The sequence below is a fragment of the Bacillus rossius genome, chromosome 13, assembly GCF_032445375.1.
Source record: "Bacillus rossius redtenbacheri isolate Brsri chromosome 13, Brsri_v3, whole genome shotgun sequence".
Lineage (NCBI taxonomy): Eukaryota > Metazoa > Arthropoda > Insecta > Phasmatodea > Bacillidae > Bacillus > Bacillus rossius.
Genome location: NC_086340.1, coordinates 41,579,474 through 41,598,703, shown reverse-complemented (window position 1 = coordinate 41,598,703; position 19,230 = coordinate 41,579,474). Strand labels below are relative to the sequence as shown.

Genomic DNA, 19,230 nt, shown 5'->3' with positions numbered 1-19,230 from the left:
AAATTCTTTCATTTAGGACAAACAGTTTTGCATCACATATTTACTATTGGATGCAAAAAAACTCATAAATTTATACATACTTTTCAATGCCTATAAAAATTACACTACATAGATCTCTTATTCACTTTACATTTCACAGCCAACATGGCTGACAGCAAATCACACAACAGTGTTCTATCCTGTACAGTTATAGAGCTGAGTGGCTCTTGAAACAAGCTAGCGGTCCACAGGACTACATGGCTGCCACAAGTTTTATATATGATACAGTAACTGAGTGAAATATCATGGAGGTATTTATGACACATAATAATGTGTAACAACAACCTCTTACATAATTTGGACATATTTTCAGGAATTCTGTAAGGGTACCAGATAAATATCCTATAGGCAGTGACTTAAAACTTTTTCAATACCTCAACATATAATAAAGAAACAATTTTTTTCATCGCAATAGTTTGAAAAAAAAAAAAAACATAATTGTGTCCATTATTTTAATTTTAATTAATATTTTCAATGCAGGCTATTTCCAAATAAAATTTTGTTCTTAAGTACACTTGTCATCTAATGAACATGCATTGCAAGTACTTGCAAAAACTTGTTGTCTATTTAACTTAATTTCCAAAAGAACTTTCAGGAGCTGAATACATAAGCAATATCAGCATAGCCAGCTACCACAAGTAATATTCATGCAGTACAACAATTTTATTTACCTTAAACAGCTGCACTTTAAGACACTAATACTGGTCAACTTGTTTCAATGCTTTAAGGTTTTTTTACGATGTCAATATATTAATTTTTACTAATTCTAAATGTACTAGTACTAAAGATTACAGTATTCACTATAGATAAATGTTTAAAAATCTGTTTGGCAATTCAATAAATAAAAATCAAAGGATACTTAACAAGGCCATAACCAGGTGAAGAAAAGATGCATCTCTTTCGATGTGGGAAAGGGGGTGGGGCGGAATTAACCACAGAATTTTGAAAAAGCACAAAAAAATGTTGCAATTAGAAAATTTGTAAACAATTCACAAATTATAGTTTAAAACACTCTTTAATAAACAATGTTCTCCCCTTGGAAATTATTTTAACGACACCATTGAAAAAAGTTGAATTCCTAAATTAGTTTTGAGATGCATAGATCCTTGGTAATTAATGACATAAATGGTATCCTGTTCTGGAATTTTCAGAGTAATTCATGGAATTGGCTTTTTTACTGGCTTGCAATTATCCTTGACTGCAAGTAACTACAGACATAATAATTGTGATCCAACCACAAAAGTTTTAATCACCAGTACTTAAATAGATTTAAAAATAATGCAAATCATTAAAAATGAAATTAATAGTAATTCATGGCATACTAATGTCTTAAAATTGAAAATTATTACAAAATAAATATGTGTGATCTTGTTTAAATAAGTTTATAAATCATTTAGGAAATACACAAAGTTACCTGTTCAAATATTGCAGATTGAAAATAAAGTGGACAGCAAGCTCGACATATTATCTCTAGAAAGAACCCTGCTTAAAAAATAATTCTCTTCAGTATAGTTAAATATGATACAAGTAAATAATTAACAAAACACAAGTGAAAGATCAGGAATTTATTAACTCTATGAGCCTACTCCCCAATGCTAGTTTCCAATTGTAAAATGACTTTAATTCTGCGACATAACAGTTTGTGTTCTCACTTGTATTTTAAGTTAAAAATTTCAATAAACCTAGCATTAACAAACTAACATGTGAATAGAATAATGAGAATATTTTTTTTTTTTACATTTATTCTTTAAAGTTAATCTAACAAATTAAAATATCAGGTAAATTGCTTCTTACTGATGAATCAATGTATTATCAAATAACTCATTTGACTGAATTTCATATAACAATATGCTTGAGAATGGTTTTTGACCCGTGAGTGTTCAGAGTGTAAATAATGTTACACTTTATAGTCAACTTATCAAGACAATGTGTACATGAGAAAAGCAATTCACTCACATGTGTTCTGACATACTTTTAGAATAACTTATCACTGAAACCAGCATGGCAAATTTAACATGAATATAGCTTTTCACCCTGTGTTTTCTTTATATACAATAGTTAAGCAAACTCCTTCCATAATAATGACCGAAACAAAATGAACTTGATAATTGCATCTCACCTGTTTTCTCTGTGTGCAAAATAATTGAATTGTAGGTACTCAATGCAGCAGAGCCAAATAACCATGTTAGATAAAAATCGTTATAACAAAAATTATAGTCATAAAGAATTTGTAGTTGTTCAGAAAGTTCTGTAAGCTCTCTGTTGTGTTAAATGCATCTGTAATGTGTGAGCACCATGTATATGATGTCATTTTACTTTCTGTAACAGAGAATTGTTTTCTTACGTTTACAGTTTGACACGTCTACGACATATTTACTTATTTTGTCACCCAAAAAAAATAGTGAATTAATGACTGCTGTGTATTCGTATGTCTCCCAAGTGAACTCTTTGTAACTAGTTAGCAAAACACATTAAACATGAGAATAACTTCACACCAGTATGTGTTCTAAGGCGTACAAAACAAATGTTTTTATTTTCCTCCGTAAATTTAGAAAAACAACACAAACATGAAAATGGCTTTACTCCAGTGTGTGATATTATGTGTACCTAATAAAATTAGCTAAACAAAATTAATATTACATTGGCTTCTCATCTGTGTGTTTCTTGAGGTGACATATCAATTTATTTTTCTGAGTGAATGTTTTAGAACATTGTGAACATGAGAATCGCTTCTCAACACTGTGTGTTCTGAGGTGTACATTCAAATTATTCTTTTGAGTGAACGCAGCAGAACATTGTGAACATGAGAATGGTTTCTCACCAGTGTGTAATCTCATATGTACCTTAAGATAACAATTGCTACTAAATTTATCTGAACAATATGAACATGTAAAAGGCTTCTCACCTGTGTGTGTTCTGAGATGTGCATTCAAATTATTCTTTTGAGTGTAAGCAGCAGAACATTGTGAACATGAAAATGGCTTCTCACCAGTATGTGATCTCATATGTACCTTAAGATAATCACTGTTAGTAAACTTAGCTGAACAAAATGAACATGAGAATGGCTTCTCACCTGTGTGTGTTCTGAGGTGTGAAAGCAACGTCTTCCTTTGAGTAAATGCTTTAGAACATTGTGAACATGAGAATGGCTTCTCACCTGTGTGTGTTCTGAGGTGTACAATTAAATTTTGCTTTAAAATAAATTTAGCAGAACACTGTGAACATGAAGGGTGTCCTAAAATTTTGTGTTTCATTGGTATTATTATCTAACTCACTAGGGCACATATTAAGATTCAATGTTTGCTTCACGCCTTGAGATTTTCCCCCCAAACAAACTGGTTCAGAGTCCTTTTCTTCCTTAGTTCCTTCTTCCATTATGTACGGCGAGTCACTGCTTGCCACGCACACTACAAAAAATAAATATTTATAAAAAAAATAAATAAAAATGTTGTACAATTGTAACTATAGTATGAAATTCTACAGAAAGTATATAATTTTGTTTTTATGTATACAAGCATTTACTGTCTAAGTGGACTGCAGGCACTGTCCAAAATAATAAAACTCTCTTAGAGGCAGAATAGCCAAGTCTAATCTGCGATAACACTGCTTAAGATAATACGTTCTTATGAGTGGGAGGTTTGTAAAGGTTAGCCTAGTTAATTAAATAAGAGTTTTAATTATGAACAATGATTTTCACTATAAGTTAAATTATAACAATTTAACCATCTGAAGAAGCTTGGCTTATAGGTTATAGCCATGTCCTTGGCAAATAATTAAACGACGTTTCGGTCTACATTGCAGTCGCCATCATCATGTAGGTAACTGCGCCCTGATGATGGCGACTCCAATCGGATGACTCGAGCTCCAATACCCCAGCTCATTGCAGTCTTCAACTTGTGCTAACCAAAATGGTCATTCGCCCTCTAACGGGTCCCTCCGAGGATCCACCGGTGTCGCCACCAGCCTCTGTTACTCTCACACTGCTCGCCACAGGTTGGCCTCCATATTAAATACCTGCCAAGTTTCCACATGGAAAGGTTCGTAGTTCTCCGAAGTGTCTTGTCATCAAAATCCCGAACTTTACACTCGAAGGTGCGAGAACAATGTTGGTGTTCATATGCCACATCTTCCGATGCTGCTCCTATGATGTACAGAATATACCAGATGTTCCCTCCTCTGTTGAAACAGAGCTATGGTATATTCTGGAGAGAAGAAAGAGGAGGGGGAGAGTTGGGCACTACCAGGGTCGCAGTGGGGTTTCCCGAGGTAGGAACGGCCAGCATACTGCTTCAGCCCGCTTGCTGTCTCGTACCAATGAAGAAAGCAATGAAACATATTAAAAAGTTACTTTGTAAAAAACTGTAGTCAGCAACAGTTCTCTTAATGGTGCCAACACTTAATGAATGTGTGACAAGATACCTTATTAACCTACACAAGTACCTGAATGGAAATGATGGATTGGGCTTAATTACTCGTAGTCATCATGGTCATTGGAAAAAAATTAGTTAAGGGGCTAAATTATGGGGAAGGTTGATCGATGATAATCGAGCATAGGAGGAATAAATGCTTAAACAAGTTAATAAAGCTGCATACATGCATAATGGTTATTGAATAATGACACGACTCTTTTAAAAGGAGGGTAAGACGGCGCTAATAAAAACAGGGCACGTGGCAAAGAAAATTGACAACCAAGTCACCCCATCCAACAGTCCATGCGTCCTGTTATGACTAGGGAATCTGTGAAAATAGTTCACAGACTAGCCGGACGGTGATGTATACAAACCAATCTATTACAAACAGTTTTGAAGCTAACCATGTATCCTGTGTTGAACTAACACTGTGCATTTGTGGTGTGTTTACCCATAAAATTAAGTTCTGTGTTTATGAAATATTATTATGTACGTGTTTAACTCTACATAGTTGTATGGATGAAAACAGAACATAATAAATCTGCCCCTAGTTACGGGTTTTCTGCGAATCTACCCCACCACCAAATGCATGTGAGGGGAAACAGCCACTTTTCATGAGCCATCTTTCTCACCTCAGGCCTGATTTCCACACACCGGTGTTGTGACAGTGCCATGGCCAACCTGTGAATCCACTGTGGAGGTTGAATTATCTTCTAGGAATTTGAAGGGTTGCTCGGCGTGTGTGTAGGTGCGGCTGCGAACAGTGCTGTTTCCGCCATGGTACCGTGACCGCCGGATAACTGCGGATGAGAATTTATTATTTTACGGCCCTGCAACTAGTGGATATTTACGATTGTAGATGCTGGACTACAGACGTAGCACTGTCCATTGTGAATAGAAATCACTGAGCACAGCACTGTCATGTCACTGTCATGTCACTGGTGTGTGTAAATCAACCTTTTCTCGAGTTTTCTCTCTCTCCCCTTTGCTTTATCCAAGCTCTTATATTTCTGATTTTTTGACTGTGCTGTGATGCAACATAAAACCATGCCACCCGGTATGTCACGATCCGGCTGTTAAGTTTTTACATGGCATGTTACACATTTTTGTAAAATCTGGGAATGTAGCGAATGACATTAATATTTTTCTTTACATTGAAAAAATGATTTAATAAATCAACATTTTGCTAAGCACACAATATCAGAAAAAGTAACCTGTCCGTTAATCAAAGCCTTACTGTATTATAATTTGTATGAAGTTTCCACGAACAAAAACAACCAAACATGTTTATATTCATTTTTAAGGAATGCAGGACATGACAATATAACTAGTTCACAAAAGAAATGCAATGGAATTCCCCAAAATTATTTAAAAGTAGGTATATACATTAAATATATGCTTTGATTTTTTTTTAAATGTAATTTAAAAATATTTTATTAGAATTTTCAAAACCAAAGCAATGTCAACATAATATACACGTAATTTAAAGCTGTTGCAGTGTTCATTTACACACATAAACAACCCAAAATATAATGTTCGCAGGCTTTCACGGCCATTGTCTGAAGTAGGTTAGCTTCTGGGTTGTAGCCGTGTCCTTGGCGAATAACTCACTGTCGTTTCGGTCAAGCTTCTTCAACCCTAAATAATACTTTATAACTTTGTGACGACACTGGTTGGTGCTCCCTCTGCTTGCACAGGCCGTTACGGCCGGTCGCCACCTCGCTGCAGCACGCGCAAGGCCTAGCGTGTGCGAAGAACACACTCAGTGTTCCACGAGTGCAACGTGCTGCTGCGAGGCAACCAGCGGAACGAGTGCTCCCCGCAGAAAATCAATTATGCTCTTTTTTATATGTAAATGTTTAATCATTATTAATTACACAATGTTTTCTCATTGTGGCCAAAGCCGTTCACGCCACTTTCTGCCGACACGGTCAGATGCGTATCACACTGTGTGAAGTCCCTCATCCTTTGTGTTTACCGATCTTCACAGCAATAGTAAGTTTCAGTCTTTAATCCTTAAGTTGCCAGACATCGCAGCTACCGCACTGCTGGCCTCAGATGAACAGCAGTTTAACGTAATGCATTTGTGCCCCATGCGGGAGTTTTCTTTCTCTCTATATAATACGTCTGTCCGGTTGTTGGTCGCACGTGGGCTTCATTATCGATCTACGTGTCGCAAGACGCTGCTCGGTGTGTCCGCACAGGGCCGCCATTTAATTGAACAGTGCATCAATACATTTTTCAGTTAAGGCCCATGGATTTTTTGGGCTCCTCATGTGGTCATTAGGATCTAGTAGCGAACAACTAAAATTGTTTTGTGAAGTTGTATGTCATGATTGTGTAGCATTTGGTCACGTTTCGTGGGCACATACCATAGCGCGTAATTAATTTGAAGTGTATTTTGTTATCACGTGAGCGTATAACTTAATGTAATATATCAACCACCAATAACGCAGCCAACAGTCTTCAGCTTCCAACACTAGGTATGACCATTTGCACTCTAGCTTCTTTTGTTTCAAGCATATGACCACGTAGCGAGGGCACAGGTCATAACGCCTCCACATCAGCGTAACGAAAAAACCAGTACATGATGTAACAAGCACTAGTTCATTGTACGGGACGGTCTGAGAGTAGTATCTGTAAGAGTTCTCTGTTGCAATGAAACTGCATCTCGCCTGAACTTCATCTTTAATTACGTCTTCATTAGCAGTGTCCTGGTGAGCTGATATACCCTGGAGTATTTTCATATGTGCCTCTCCGCTTACTGCCTTGCAGCCTCGTGGCGAAGTCATGCCAGAGAGATGCTTGTTGGTGCCCAACTGAGCACCATACCATCCCGGCAAGGCCACTAGTCATCATATTCAAATTTCAAATATGATGATAACTGGCGTTTGTTTTGTTACAACAGCATCGTGATTTGTTCACGTAATCAGCATCTCATTGGTTACGACAAAAGTGTCTGTGATTTCTAAGTATGAACTTATTAATTAGTAAACTTCAAAAATGAAAAAATATAAAATCCAGCCAAGCGGGTTCTAAATACAATTCTATTTTGTAGGGAAATTTACAGTCACAAAATAATTTTGTACTTGAAAAACTGCAGCTTAAATATGGTCATCCCACATTTTAAATATGTGATAAGTTTGTTTTCTGTTTGGCTTGTACCTGACCGGACCAAGAAAGGCAGTTGTAGCACAGCTGGAGACACCTTCATGCTAGGACTAGCAGGCTCACGCACCTACATTTTTGCCAGCTGTAGTGTTTCTGATTTTATACAAAACAAGCAGTATTATCAAAATTAATCAAGAAGGAAGATCTAAATTGGGCATAAACTGTAAACACACAAAAACTAACCTCCCTTTTCACCAAATTCTTAATTTCCGGCCCAAAGTAGTAGTAGTAAGGAGGATGTGTCCTAGTTCTTTGCAGACGAAGCACCACCGTCTTCCCCTTGTTTTATGAAACTGAGATCCATTCAACAGCTTCTTCAGTGTTCCAAGTATAATCTCTTCGTTAGTATCTGAGCGGCTATTCACTTGGTGGTAAGGTTCTATCAAAGCCTGTCTCGCTCTGATACTCATGTTTCTTGAGGCAATGTAGGCACATTCGATTTCCAGGGCGTGAACAAGAGCATCGCGAATGTTTTCGTGACAGGCCAACCAAAGAGTTTGCTGAACCTCCACATCTCTAAGCCCGTCCATAAAAGCACTGGTGGCTAGCTGCTGGCGGAACTCTGTCGGTGCTTCTGGGTAGGCGAGGTGCACGAGTCGCTCGATGTCGGCTTTGAACTCTTGGAGGGTTTCCGAAGATCGCTGTTGACGTGTCTTCAGGGCTGTTCTATACACCTTGCCCATGTGTCGGTCGCCATACCTCAGCTCAAGGGCCTCTTCTAATACCCCGTATTCTTTCTGGTCTGTAACTGGTATGGTCTGCAGCAGCTCTAGTGGAGATCCTCGCAGGGCCAAGACGAGTGCCGTAGCCTTTTCTTCATCTTCCCACCCATTGACTTCAGCAGCTGCCTCATACTGTCACCTGTAGATTCTGGGGTGATTTGGTACCTGAACGCCCGGGTAATGTTTGAGAGATTGTGTGACAAATATCCCCAGTTATCACAAAGGCATATTTCTGACTCTGAAATTAATATTTGTATGGCGAATGGCCAGATAGTAGAGTCTCAAGCAGAGGTTTTGCTGCATGGTAAGATAGATGAGTTTTCCTGGAATTGGTGTTTCACCTTAGTCCCGAATCTTCCTCATGGTCTAATCTTGAGGTTAAATTTTTTAAAGGGAAAGTGTTGCATTCTTGGTAAGAGTAAGCATAAAATTGTTTCAGCTTTTCTCCCTTCAGTAATTTTATTTTAACGCATGATTCTGTAGTACCCATTGTCATGATGTGTGAGTCAGTAATGATTAAATGTGACATTGCCATGGTGTGGCTTTTTAATTTAATTAATTTAAATTGTAAGTTATATTTAATTAATAGGTTTTATTTAAAAGAAGTCCCAGTGAAAGCTAAATATAAAAAAGTTTCTCCCTCTAAGTTACAGGGGTCATCTCAACCTCTGTTTCGAATTTTTGTTCATCTACACTGCTTGTCCCAAAACAGAGAGCAATGAGTTTAACATCGTACACAACTTTAAGCCTCCGAATGACCTGATTAGGGAGAACCCATTTCCATTATCTACCATAGAGAGTGCCTTGAAGCATCTGGATTTGGCCAAAATATTTTCAGTGATCAATCTCAACGCAAGCTTCCCTTAGTGCTTACTGCACCCAGACTGCCACAAATACACCACTTTCTCCACTCCCTGGGGGCAACATCAACTCAACAGGATACCCGTGGTGGTAAACTTCCGCAGTGAGGCGTTGAGTAGGGTCCTGGACTTTGTGCACAGAGATTTGAAGTTTGATTATGTGCTTGATTACTTAGATGATATTATTGTGTACAGCTAAAGATTTGACGAGCACCTGAAACATTTGCATGAAGTTTTTCAAAGACTGACAGAGGTTAAATTGACAGTTAATCCAAACAAAATCACTTTAGGTAAAAATATCATCAAGTATTTAGGTTTCATTATTTCGGACATTAATTTAGTAACGGATCCGGATAAGATAGGACCTATTGTTAATTTTTCCGGCCAAAAATTAAAAATGGTACAGCAGTTTCTGGGAATGATTAGCTATTTATGTACGATTCATCCCGATTTTTGCCTCAGTATGTGCACCCTTGAATCGACTGCACAATAAAACATGTTGAATTTGTCAATGACCACTAACCATCCGAACCAATTACGCAAACTCTGGTGACAGATCTTAAGACTTTCGTGATTCCGTTTTGCTATACACCGTATTAAGGGTTCAATAATCTTGTTGCAGATACATTATTCTATATGTTTATGCTTAAAATATGCTGAAAACAAAGTAAAAAAAATTGTTTATCTGGTTTATTTCATTATTTCAACAAAAACATTTTATGACTTGCAGCAGTTAGGATGTGAAATGTTTGTTGCAACCATGCATGCTACAAAAGAGCATTTTACTAATAAAAATATCAAAAACATTTTCTAAATATAAAAAGTTTTTATTTTAATAGACAACTTTCAAACCTAATACAAACACACTAATTTATATTTTTACAATAGTACAGCGCATGAGACAAAAGTCAAAGTGAAGTACAGTGACGGGTCTTTAATCCAGCCCATCAGGACCTCGGCCAAGCTGGATTCTTGATAGTCCATGTAGTTTTAACAGGAACACAAACTGTGAAAAGTGGAATGTAACCTGATATAAAACAGGAAACACTGCACTGAAATGGAAACGAGAACTCTCAGTAAATCAAAACTGCCGGTAACACAGTAAAGTGGCATGGCTGCCAGCGTCAACAGTTGGGATCAACCTAAAAATATTTGAACATAGCGGCTCAGTTTGTGCCGTGTTACAGAATGTGCCGTGCCCTGCCCTAGAAACCTGGGACACAGACCTCTGCTGTATTACACAGGCAGCTGGCCAAGTGGGATTGGTAGAGTAACACAGTTTCTCAAACAACAGCTGCAGGGAATGGCCTCTAACTAGTTTAAATAAATATGTGGAAATTACGTCAATGGCTACTTTTGTAAGAAGTAATTATTACTTGTGTTCCTCTTATCAATAAATATGCTTCTAATATTTTATAATTATTATTTATTAAATGATCACACTTTATAACAAAAATTTCAAACATTCCTTTCAGCATGATTTATTTAGTTTGATTTATATTTTATTAATAATAATATTTTCTAACAAAATACATAATTTAAAAATATAATTTAAAACAGGATTTATTAGGCAACACCTGAGAAAATAAGGCGATGTTATGTGTAAAAAAACTTGTTCACCCTTCCCATTTGTGAATTTAAAATAGTGTAGAAAACAAGCATACTCAGGAAGAGACAAAATAATACAAAATAAATTACATAATTTGGATATATGTATTTCAAAAAACTTTAAGGGACAGTAAAGGATTTCTATAAGTGTTCGAGACAAGAATCCTACAGCCAGTGACTCAACACTGTTAAACTTTTAACATATATTATTAAAGAATTTTTTTTATCAGAATGAATAGACATTAGTTTAGGAAAAATAAAAATTTGTTTGTTTGTAAAGTTGGTTTACGGACGATAGTTTAACGTGACGTCATAACAAAACATTGATAAAATGATTGCATACTTTTATGAATAAAATTGAATCATTTTTATTGAATTATCACTATTTTGTATGGATACAAAGAAGGAGTGAAATGAAATCTACAATTTAATTGATAAGTTTACTTTTATTTGCACTCATTAATTCAAATGTGTTTATTACTTTAACGAAGAGAGTATTTTAACTATAACTTTTATACATGTTTGCTATTTAACTTATTCCAATCTGTGTTATTCTGTTAAGGATAGCACAATGATAGGAAAAGTAGGAAACGAATGGGGGTGTTTCAAGTTTAATGTGTCTCGAAAAAGTCAAATCGATGGTTATTCCAATCGAGTGGAAGAGAGACAGATGCGGCGCAAGTGTACAATATGCGTAACGGGACACAGTGTAATGGGACAATGTGCGTTATGGGACACTTTTTCGTGCGTGCAGCCGGCATTCATTGATTTATTAGACGTCATGTCAAAAAGCATAAGTTTGTACATTATTTTAAAGTAATTTTGACTTTTCAATCCAGCCCTTTTCTTAAATGAAATAATTTTCCTATGTACATTTGACTTTGATAAATATGCAGTGTATGTACTAACAAACAATTTAGTTGTCTATTTAACTTTATTTTCAAAAAAAAACTTTCAGTGGCTGAATATACAAGCTATATCTGTACAGCTATTGTTGCCAAATATTATTCATGTTGTACAAACATCTCCCCTTCTGAAGTGGGGAGAAAAAAAAACATTCAAAATGGAAATTTTGTTAATCACAAAAAAAAAAATGTAAATGACAAAGTTTGTTACTAATTTCCACACATTATTTTTTCAAAAAAATTATTTAATAATTAATGATTTTCCTTTTGAAATTATTGTAATAACACCATGAAAAAAGGTATTGTGAAATCAGTTTTGATATGGATAGACATTTGGTAAAGGACTTTAATGGTATCCTGTTTTAGTATTTTCAAAGTTATTAATGAAATTAGTTTTTCAACTGGTTTACATTTACCCTTTAATGAAATAATTGTGATCCAAATAAAAGTTTTAATCACCAGTACTTAAATAGTTTTAAAAATAATGCAGATGATTAAAAATAATATTAATACAAATTTGGAACATACAAGGATCTTAAAATTTATAAATATTAATTCAAAACAATGATGTGTGATCTCATGGGTCACATCTCATTTAAAAAAAAAATTTATACTTGTTTGAAATAAGTTTATACATTGTTTAGAAAACACAAAGTTTTTTTTATTAAGTTAGTCAACAACTCAATATGATGCCAAAAATAAATTTGTAACCTAACCAAAATTTACACATATGCTGTAAGCATCTTGTATTAAGTAAAATATTTGTACACTGCCTTATTTGTCTTTTAAGATGAATATGTTCATGGAAATATTGGAATAGTTACAAAACTATGGATTCAATTCTATTGTATAAATATTTTCTTTTATTCTTCCTGTAAAGATATGCTGTATGTTGAGTGATCAGCGCCATTTTTCATTGGGCAGATCGAAAACAAAGTGGACAGCATGCTCGACATATTATCTCTAGGAGAACAGTTACATCAGATTAAATGAAAAAAAAAAAAAAACTACCATAAGTGAAGAAAGCAGAACAATAATTAAATATTATAAGCCTTCTCCTAAATGCTCCAATGACATCAATACCGTAACTACTATAGAACACCTGACAAACATATTGGTGTCTTAAAAGTTTGGGTTCTTACGAGAATTTTTTTTTAAATTAGGTCCATTTGGGAATGAGAGTGAGAAATACGCATGTTCGCCACAGTCCGCTTGCTCATCTGCTAACCAGCATGCTTCGCACGCATTTAGACAATATTTGCAGCCATATCATCTGCCTGTGCGTGTCTGTCTGTGTGTGTCTGTGTCTGTCCGTGTGTGTCTGTGTCTGTCCGTGTGTGTCTGTGTCTGTGCGAGTCTGTCTGTGTCCGTGTCTGTGTGTGTTTTTGTCTGTATCTGTGTTTCGGACTGTGTCTGTGTGTCTGTGTTTGTGTGGCTGTGCATGAGTGTGTGTGTGTGTTGAGTTGTAGATGTTTATAATGTTTAAGAAATTTTAGTCGCCCGCCGACTGTGAGATACGATCTGTAATTTGATTCTCGAGTGCAAGAAACTTGGCAGCAGCAGAAATTTACCATCGGATTTGTAAAGTACGGTAGAGTTTGACAGTGGATGAGAATGTTCAAGGACAGGCGGGTTAATGTGCATGATGAGCCACGTCTGGCCAACCTTTGGTTCGTGATGTAGACCATCAAATATGAGAGGACGACGATACACAATTTTAAAGTTGTCAAGTGGATTTCCACAAGTTTCAAGTGCCATTCTGCACACCAATTGTTTTGGAGAATCAGAATTATCGAAAATTGTTATCATGGTGGGTTCCAAGACTTCTTTCTGATGATCACAAAACAAATATGTGCTATATCGTTTTTGACTCGAAACCATCAGGAAGGAGATGAATTGTTGGACTACATCATTACAGGAGATGAGACTTGGGCATATCACATGACTAATGAGACCAAACAATGGCAACACACATCGTTGCCAACCACACTGAAAGGCAAATGGACAATTTCAGCACAAAATATAATGGCAATTTTCTTTTGGGACAGGAAAGGGATTTTGCTATTGGATTTTATGCAGATAGGAACAAAAATCAATTCAGATGCTAATTGTGTGACCTTGAGAAAACTAAGGCGTGCCATACAAAAAAGCGGCGTGAACTACTGTCTTCCGGTGTGATGTTTCTCCATGGCAATCCAAGGCCCCAAGTACAGTCCAGACCTTGAACCCAGTGATTTTCACTTGTTTTGGTGCTTAAAGAAGTTCCTTCGATGACGAAGAGATGGAAACTGTAGTTGTGGATTGGTATTTCTTCACAGGCAGCAGATTTCTTTGACGTTGGAATTCTAGAACTTATAGAGCGGTATGAAGTATGTTTGAAAAATATTAAATTTTAAAGAAAAGCAAATAAAATAAAGTAATTAGTTTATGGAAAAATAACTTCAATAATATGTATAATCTTTTTTTTTCTAATTCAAAAACAAACCTTATTTAAAAAAAAAAAACCTTGTACATTTATTTTAAGTTCAAGCTTTAAATAAACCTAGTGTAACATAACAAACATATGAAAAACATAATCAGAATATTACTTATTTTATGTTACATTAATTATTTTAAGTAAACGTAACAAAATAACATAACATGCAAATAGGTTATCACCGATGAAGTCATTCAAATAACTCATTTGAACATGAACTTCTTCTTTTTATAGGATAACTTAACATACTCCTTCCATTATAATGACCATAACAAAATTAACTTGATAATGACTTCTCACCAGTGTGTATGCAGAATATTCAAACAAACAACCCTTTAAAGGAAACTTAAAAAAATATTATGTCCCAGAGAATGTCTTCTCACCTGTTTTCTCATGCAAAAAAATAAATTAAATGTACCCAGTTAATGTAGCAGAGCTGAATAAATTTGTGATATATATATATATATATATATATATATATATATATATATATATATATATATATATATATGTGTGTGTGTGTGTGTGTGTGTGTGTGTGTGTTTAAAATAGAAAAAATATTTTTGATAATTTTTTTTTTGTTAAGAAAGCACACTGTTCTGTAAGTGCATCCATAATATGTGAAATACTCTCTTTTTAAGCAGCATGTATATTATGTCATTTTATTTTCTGCAACAGATAACTCTATTTACATGCATTTATAATTTGACAAATCTAAGACATATTAACTTATTTAGCTATCAGATATTTGTGTGATCCTAAGCGTATCCCAAGAGAACTCTTTGTCACTAAATTATCAAAACATAATGACCACGAGATTGGCTTCTCACCAGTATGTGTTCTAAGGTGTACAAACAAATGGCTCTTTTAGGTAAATTAAAAAAAAATTATACATATACATGTGAATAGCTTTATACCAGTGTATGATCTTATGTGTACCTTAAACTAACTATTAGTACTAAACTTAGATCAATAAAATGATCATGAGAATGGCTTCTCACCAGAGTGTGTTCTAAGGTGTACAGTCAAATGCCTCTTTTGAGTAAATTTAGAACAACAATATGAACATGAGAATGGCTTCTCACCTGTGTGTGTTCTGAGGTGTACATTCAAATTATTCTTTTGAGTGAACGCAGCAGAACATTGTGAACATGAGAATGGTTTCTCACCAGTGTGTAATCTCATATGTACCTTAAGATGAAAATTGCTACTAAATTTAGCTGAACAAAATGAACATGTGAATGGCTTCTCACCTGTGTGTGTTCTGAGATGTGCATTCAAATTATTCTTTTGAGTGTAAGCAGCAGAACATTGTGAACATGAAAATGGCTTCTCACCAGTATGTGATCTCATATGTATTTTAAGATAACAATTGTGACTAAACTTAGCTGAACAACATGAACATGAGAATGGCTTCTCACCTGTGTGTGTTCTGAGATGTGAAAGTAAAGTCTTCCATTGAGTGAATGTTTTAGAACATTGTGAACATGAGAATGGTTTCTTACCTGTGTGTGTTCTGAAGTGTGAAAGCAAAGTCTTCCATTGAGTGAATGTTTTAGAACACTGTAAACATGAGAATGGCCTGTCGCCAGTGTGTGTTCTGAGGTGTACAATTAAATTTTGCTTTACAATAAACTTAGCAGAACACTGTGAACATGAGAAGGGTGTCCTAAAATTTTGTGTTTCACTGGTATTATTATCTAACTCACTAGGGTACATATTAAGATTCAATGTTTGCTTCACGCCTTGAGATTTCCCCCCCACACAAACTGGTTTCGAGTCCTTTTCTTCCTTAGTTCCTTCTTCCATTTTGTACGGCGAGTCACTTCTTTCCACGCACACTACGAAAAAATAAATATTTATAAAAAAAATAAATAAAAATGTTGTACAATTGTAACTATAGTATGAAATGCTACACAAAGTATATAATTTTATGTTTTTATGTATACTAGCATTTACTGTCTAAGTGGAATGCAGGAACTGTCCAAATAAAAACTCTATAAGAGGCAGAATAGCGAAGGCTAATCTGCGATAACAGTGCTTATGATAATACGTTCTTATGAATGGGAGGTTTGTAAAGGTTAGCCCAGTTAATTAAATAAGAGTTTTAATTATGAACAAAAATTTTCACTATAATTATAACAATTTAACCATCTGAAGTAGCTTCGCTTATGGGTTATAGCAGTGTCCTTGGTAAATAATTCACCGATGTTTCGGTCTACATTGCAGTCGCCATCATCATGTAGGTAACTGCTCCCTGATGTTGGCGACCCCAATGTAGAACGAAACGTCGGTGAATTATTTACCAAGGACGCGGCTACAACCCAGAAGCCAAGCTACTTCAGACAATGGCCATGAAAGCCTGCAAACATTATTAATTTAACCATCTGTCCAAACATTAATCACTATTGCATGGGGTCTACAATTTACTCTGTCCACTGGAGCTTGGCTCGACAAGAGGGTCTCTCCACTGATTGTCCCTTACAGCGCACCTTACGTCCCAACCCCTTGTCTCTCACTGACCCTTGTTCGCTGCACACACAACAACGTCCGGATGACTCGAGCTCCGATACCCCAGCTCGTTGCAGTCTTCAACTTGCGCTCAACAAAGGGGTCACTCGCCCTCTAACGGGTCCCTCCGAGGATCCACCGGTGTCGCCACCAGCCTCTGTTACTCTCACACTGATCGCCTCAGGTTGGCCTCCATATTAACCCTTTAACTGCTATTATCGAGTTATCTCGATGTGCTTTAACATGCACACCAATGCGATGATCGAGATAACTCGGACGCGATCATTGTGATGCTGCATAAGCTGTGGATTAACATGTAACATGATTTTGTTTCTTTTATCGCAGGAGCCGTAGGTATACGTAAAGCTAAAAGGTAAACATATACTTCTCGATTCCAAAATTATTTGGTTAGCACTTTCTCAAAATATAATTCAAAATCCACATTTCTTGGCAACCGTATGTACGCAGCTAGCATGCGCGCTAAAATTGTTCCTCGTGCGGCTGTCTGGTAAACGTGAAAAAGTATACACTAGTGCTTGCTATCTGTAGGTGTCTCTTGGAAAGAATTTGTCTGTTCACTTTTTTACCAATAGAGGACACTACAAATAACTTTGGCAGCATTCCGCCCGCTGAACGGGAAAATTATTGTGACTAGTAGTTACAGATAGACTGTAGTAGAGACAGTACATCATGGCAACAAAAAGACGTGCTGATATTTTGTAGCCTAATAAAGTTATAAATTACTTCAATGAGTTAGGATCGGATCTTTCAAGTTTGGAAAGTGAAGTAAGCAAGTTTGAAGGTGAAACAAGCGATAGTGATAACAAAAATGTAAATTCATGTGTAAAGATAGTCAAAACTTCTTATGTGTGGCGTCAATGCGGTGTAAACCATTTAGTTCATGATTTCGATATGTGTACTGCTGGCATCACAGGTAGCGTCACCTCAGAATCCACAGAGATTGAATTTTTTGAGTTGTTTCTCACTAACGATTTTGTAAATACAGTTGTTTCGGAAACAAACCGGTTCTATTTACAGAAGTAAAAAACACTGAACTCGACCTACACTCGCGACTTAGAAAATGTCTTGACACAAACAACAACGAAATCTATGTTTTTGTTGCTGTGACAATATTGATGGTAAGAAACAAACATCTTTCAATTACAGAATATTGGTCAACAGATTCACTAATGCATTCTCCAATATTTTCACAAAAAAATGTCACGAGACAGATATTTGCATTGATGAAAGCATTGTGTTGTTCAAGGGCCACTTGTCATTCAAGCAGTACATAAAAACAAAACGCCATAGTTTTGGTATAAAATTTTTTGTTTTGTGTGATGTTGAGACTGGTTACATTCTGGATTTCATTATTTACTGTGGAATTCAAACAAATGTAGTTGAATCACAGAATTTTGGCATATCGAGAGCTATTTAAATGAACAGATGTCACCATATCTCAATTAAGGCCTCTCTCTCTTTGTTGACAATTGGTACACAAGTCCACTATTATTTGATTTTTTGCATGCAAACAAAACAAATGTGTGCGGCACTGTACGTAAAAATAGAAAAGGAATGCCAGATCTGTCCAAAAATTGTCCAAGGGGTAAACTGTAGCCAAACACACAGACACACTGACAGCACTAAAGTGGCATGACAGGCGTGATGTCTACATGCTTACAACAATGCATGATGACAGTATGGCAGCAACTGGAAAAGCTCATCACAAGACAGGCAAACAAATTGTAAAGCCGTCTTGTGTGAATCATTACAACGTGAATATGGGAGCAGTGGATAAAACAGATATGTTACTCAGTTCGTTTGCATGTGTGAAAAAAAAATGTGAAGTGGAACAAGAAAGTTTTTTTTTTCATTTAGTCAACATGATTCTCCTGAATGCACATGCTTTGTACATGACAAAAACTGAAAAACATGCTCAATTAGCTGATTTTCAGTTGCGTGTGGTAAACCAATAGTTGGAAAAATATCAAGAGACAAAAACATCTCCACAGAGCCACAGACTACCTTCCAGTTCTGACACATAATTGCGGCTCACACAGAGACATTTTCCATTCCTTGTTCCAGCTACAAAAAGGAAGAAAAATCCTATGAGGCACTGTCATGTCTGCAGCAAAACTAAAAAAAAAAGACAAGAAGAGACGAGAATCCCGTTTCAAGTGTGATTTGTGTGGAGTGGCACTTTGTGTTGTGCCATGTTTCAGTGATTATCACAATCTGAAAATCTATTGATTTGTAAAAACAAATAATAAATTTTAGGATAGTGTAAATAATGTGCAAACTTGTATTAAGAAGAGAATATTAAAAAACAGAACAGAAATATAGCAACTAACTAGTGTAAATTTTTTTATTTTTATTTTTATTTTCACATTTTTCCTTTAAATACTCCAGCACTGAGGGGTTTGCAAAACAATCCAAGTACATAGCAGTTAAAGGGTTAAATAGCCGCCAAGTTTCCACATGGAAAGGTCTCGTACATCTCCGAAGTGTCGTGTCATCAAAATCCCGAAC

General features: G+C 35.8%; 1 protein-coding gene across 11 annotated transcripts in view; it reads right to left on the bottom strand.

Moving 5' to 3' along the window:
• The window catches only part of LOC134538484 (gastrula zinc finger protein XlCGF8.2DB-like), an 85,008-nt gene that overhangs the window by 9,769 nt on the left and 56,009 nt on the right, over positions 1-19,230 (bottom strand). For 3 of the 11 annotated variants that reach the window (XM_063379846.1, XM_063379848.1, XM_063379849.1), the window contains one exon: positions 14,824-16,031. The exons of 6 other annotated variants lie outside the window; for them this stretch is intronic. In XM_063379846.1, coding sequence (XP_063235916.1) covers positions 15,172-16,031 — 860 coding nt within the window. In that variant the 3' untranslated portion in view covers positions 14,824-15,171. Of the gene's footprint in view, positions 1-10,007; positions 10,208-14,823; positions 16,032-19,230 lie in introns of those variants that run through there. 2 more of the 11 variants (XM_063379853.1, XM_063379851.1) reach the window with 2 other exon arrangements.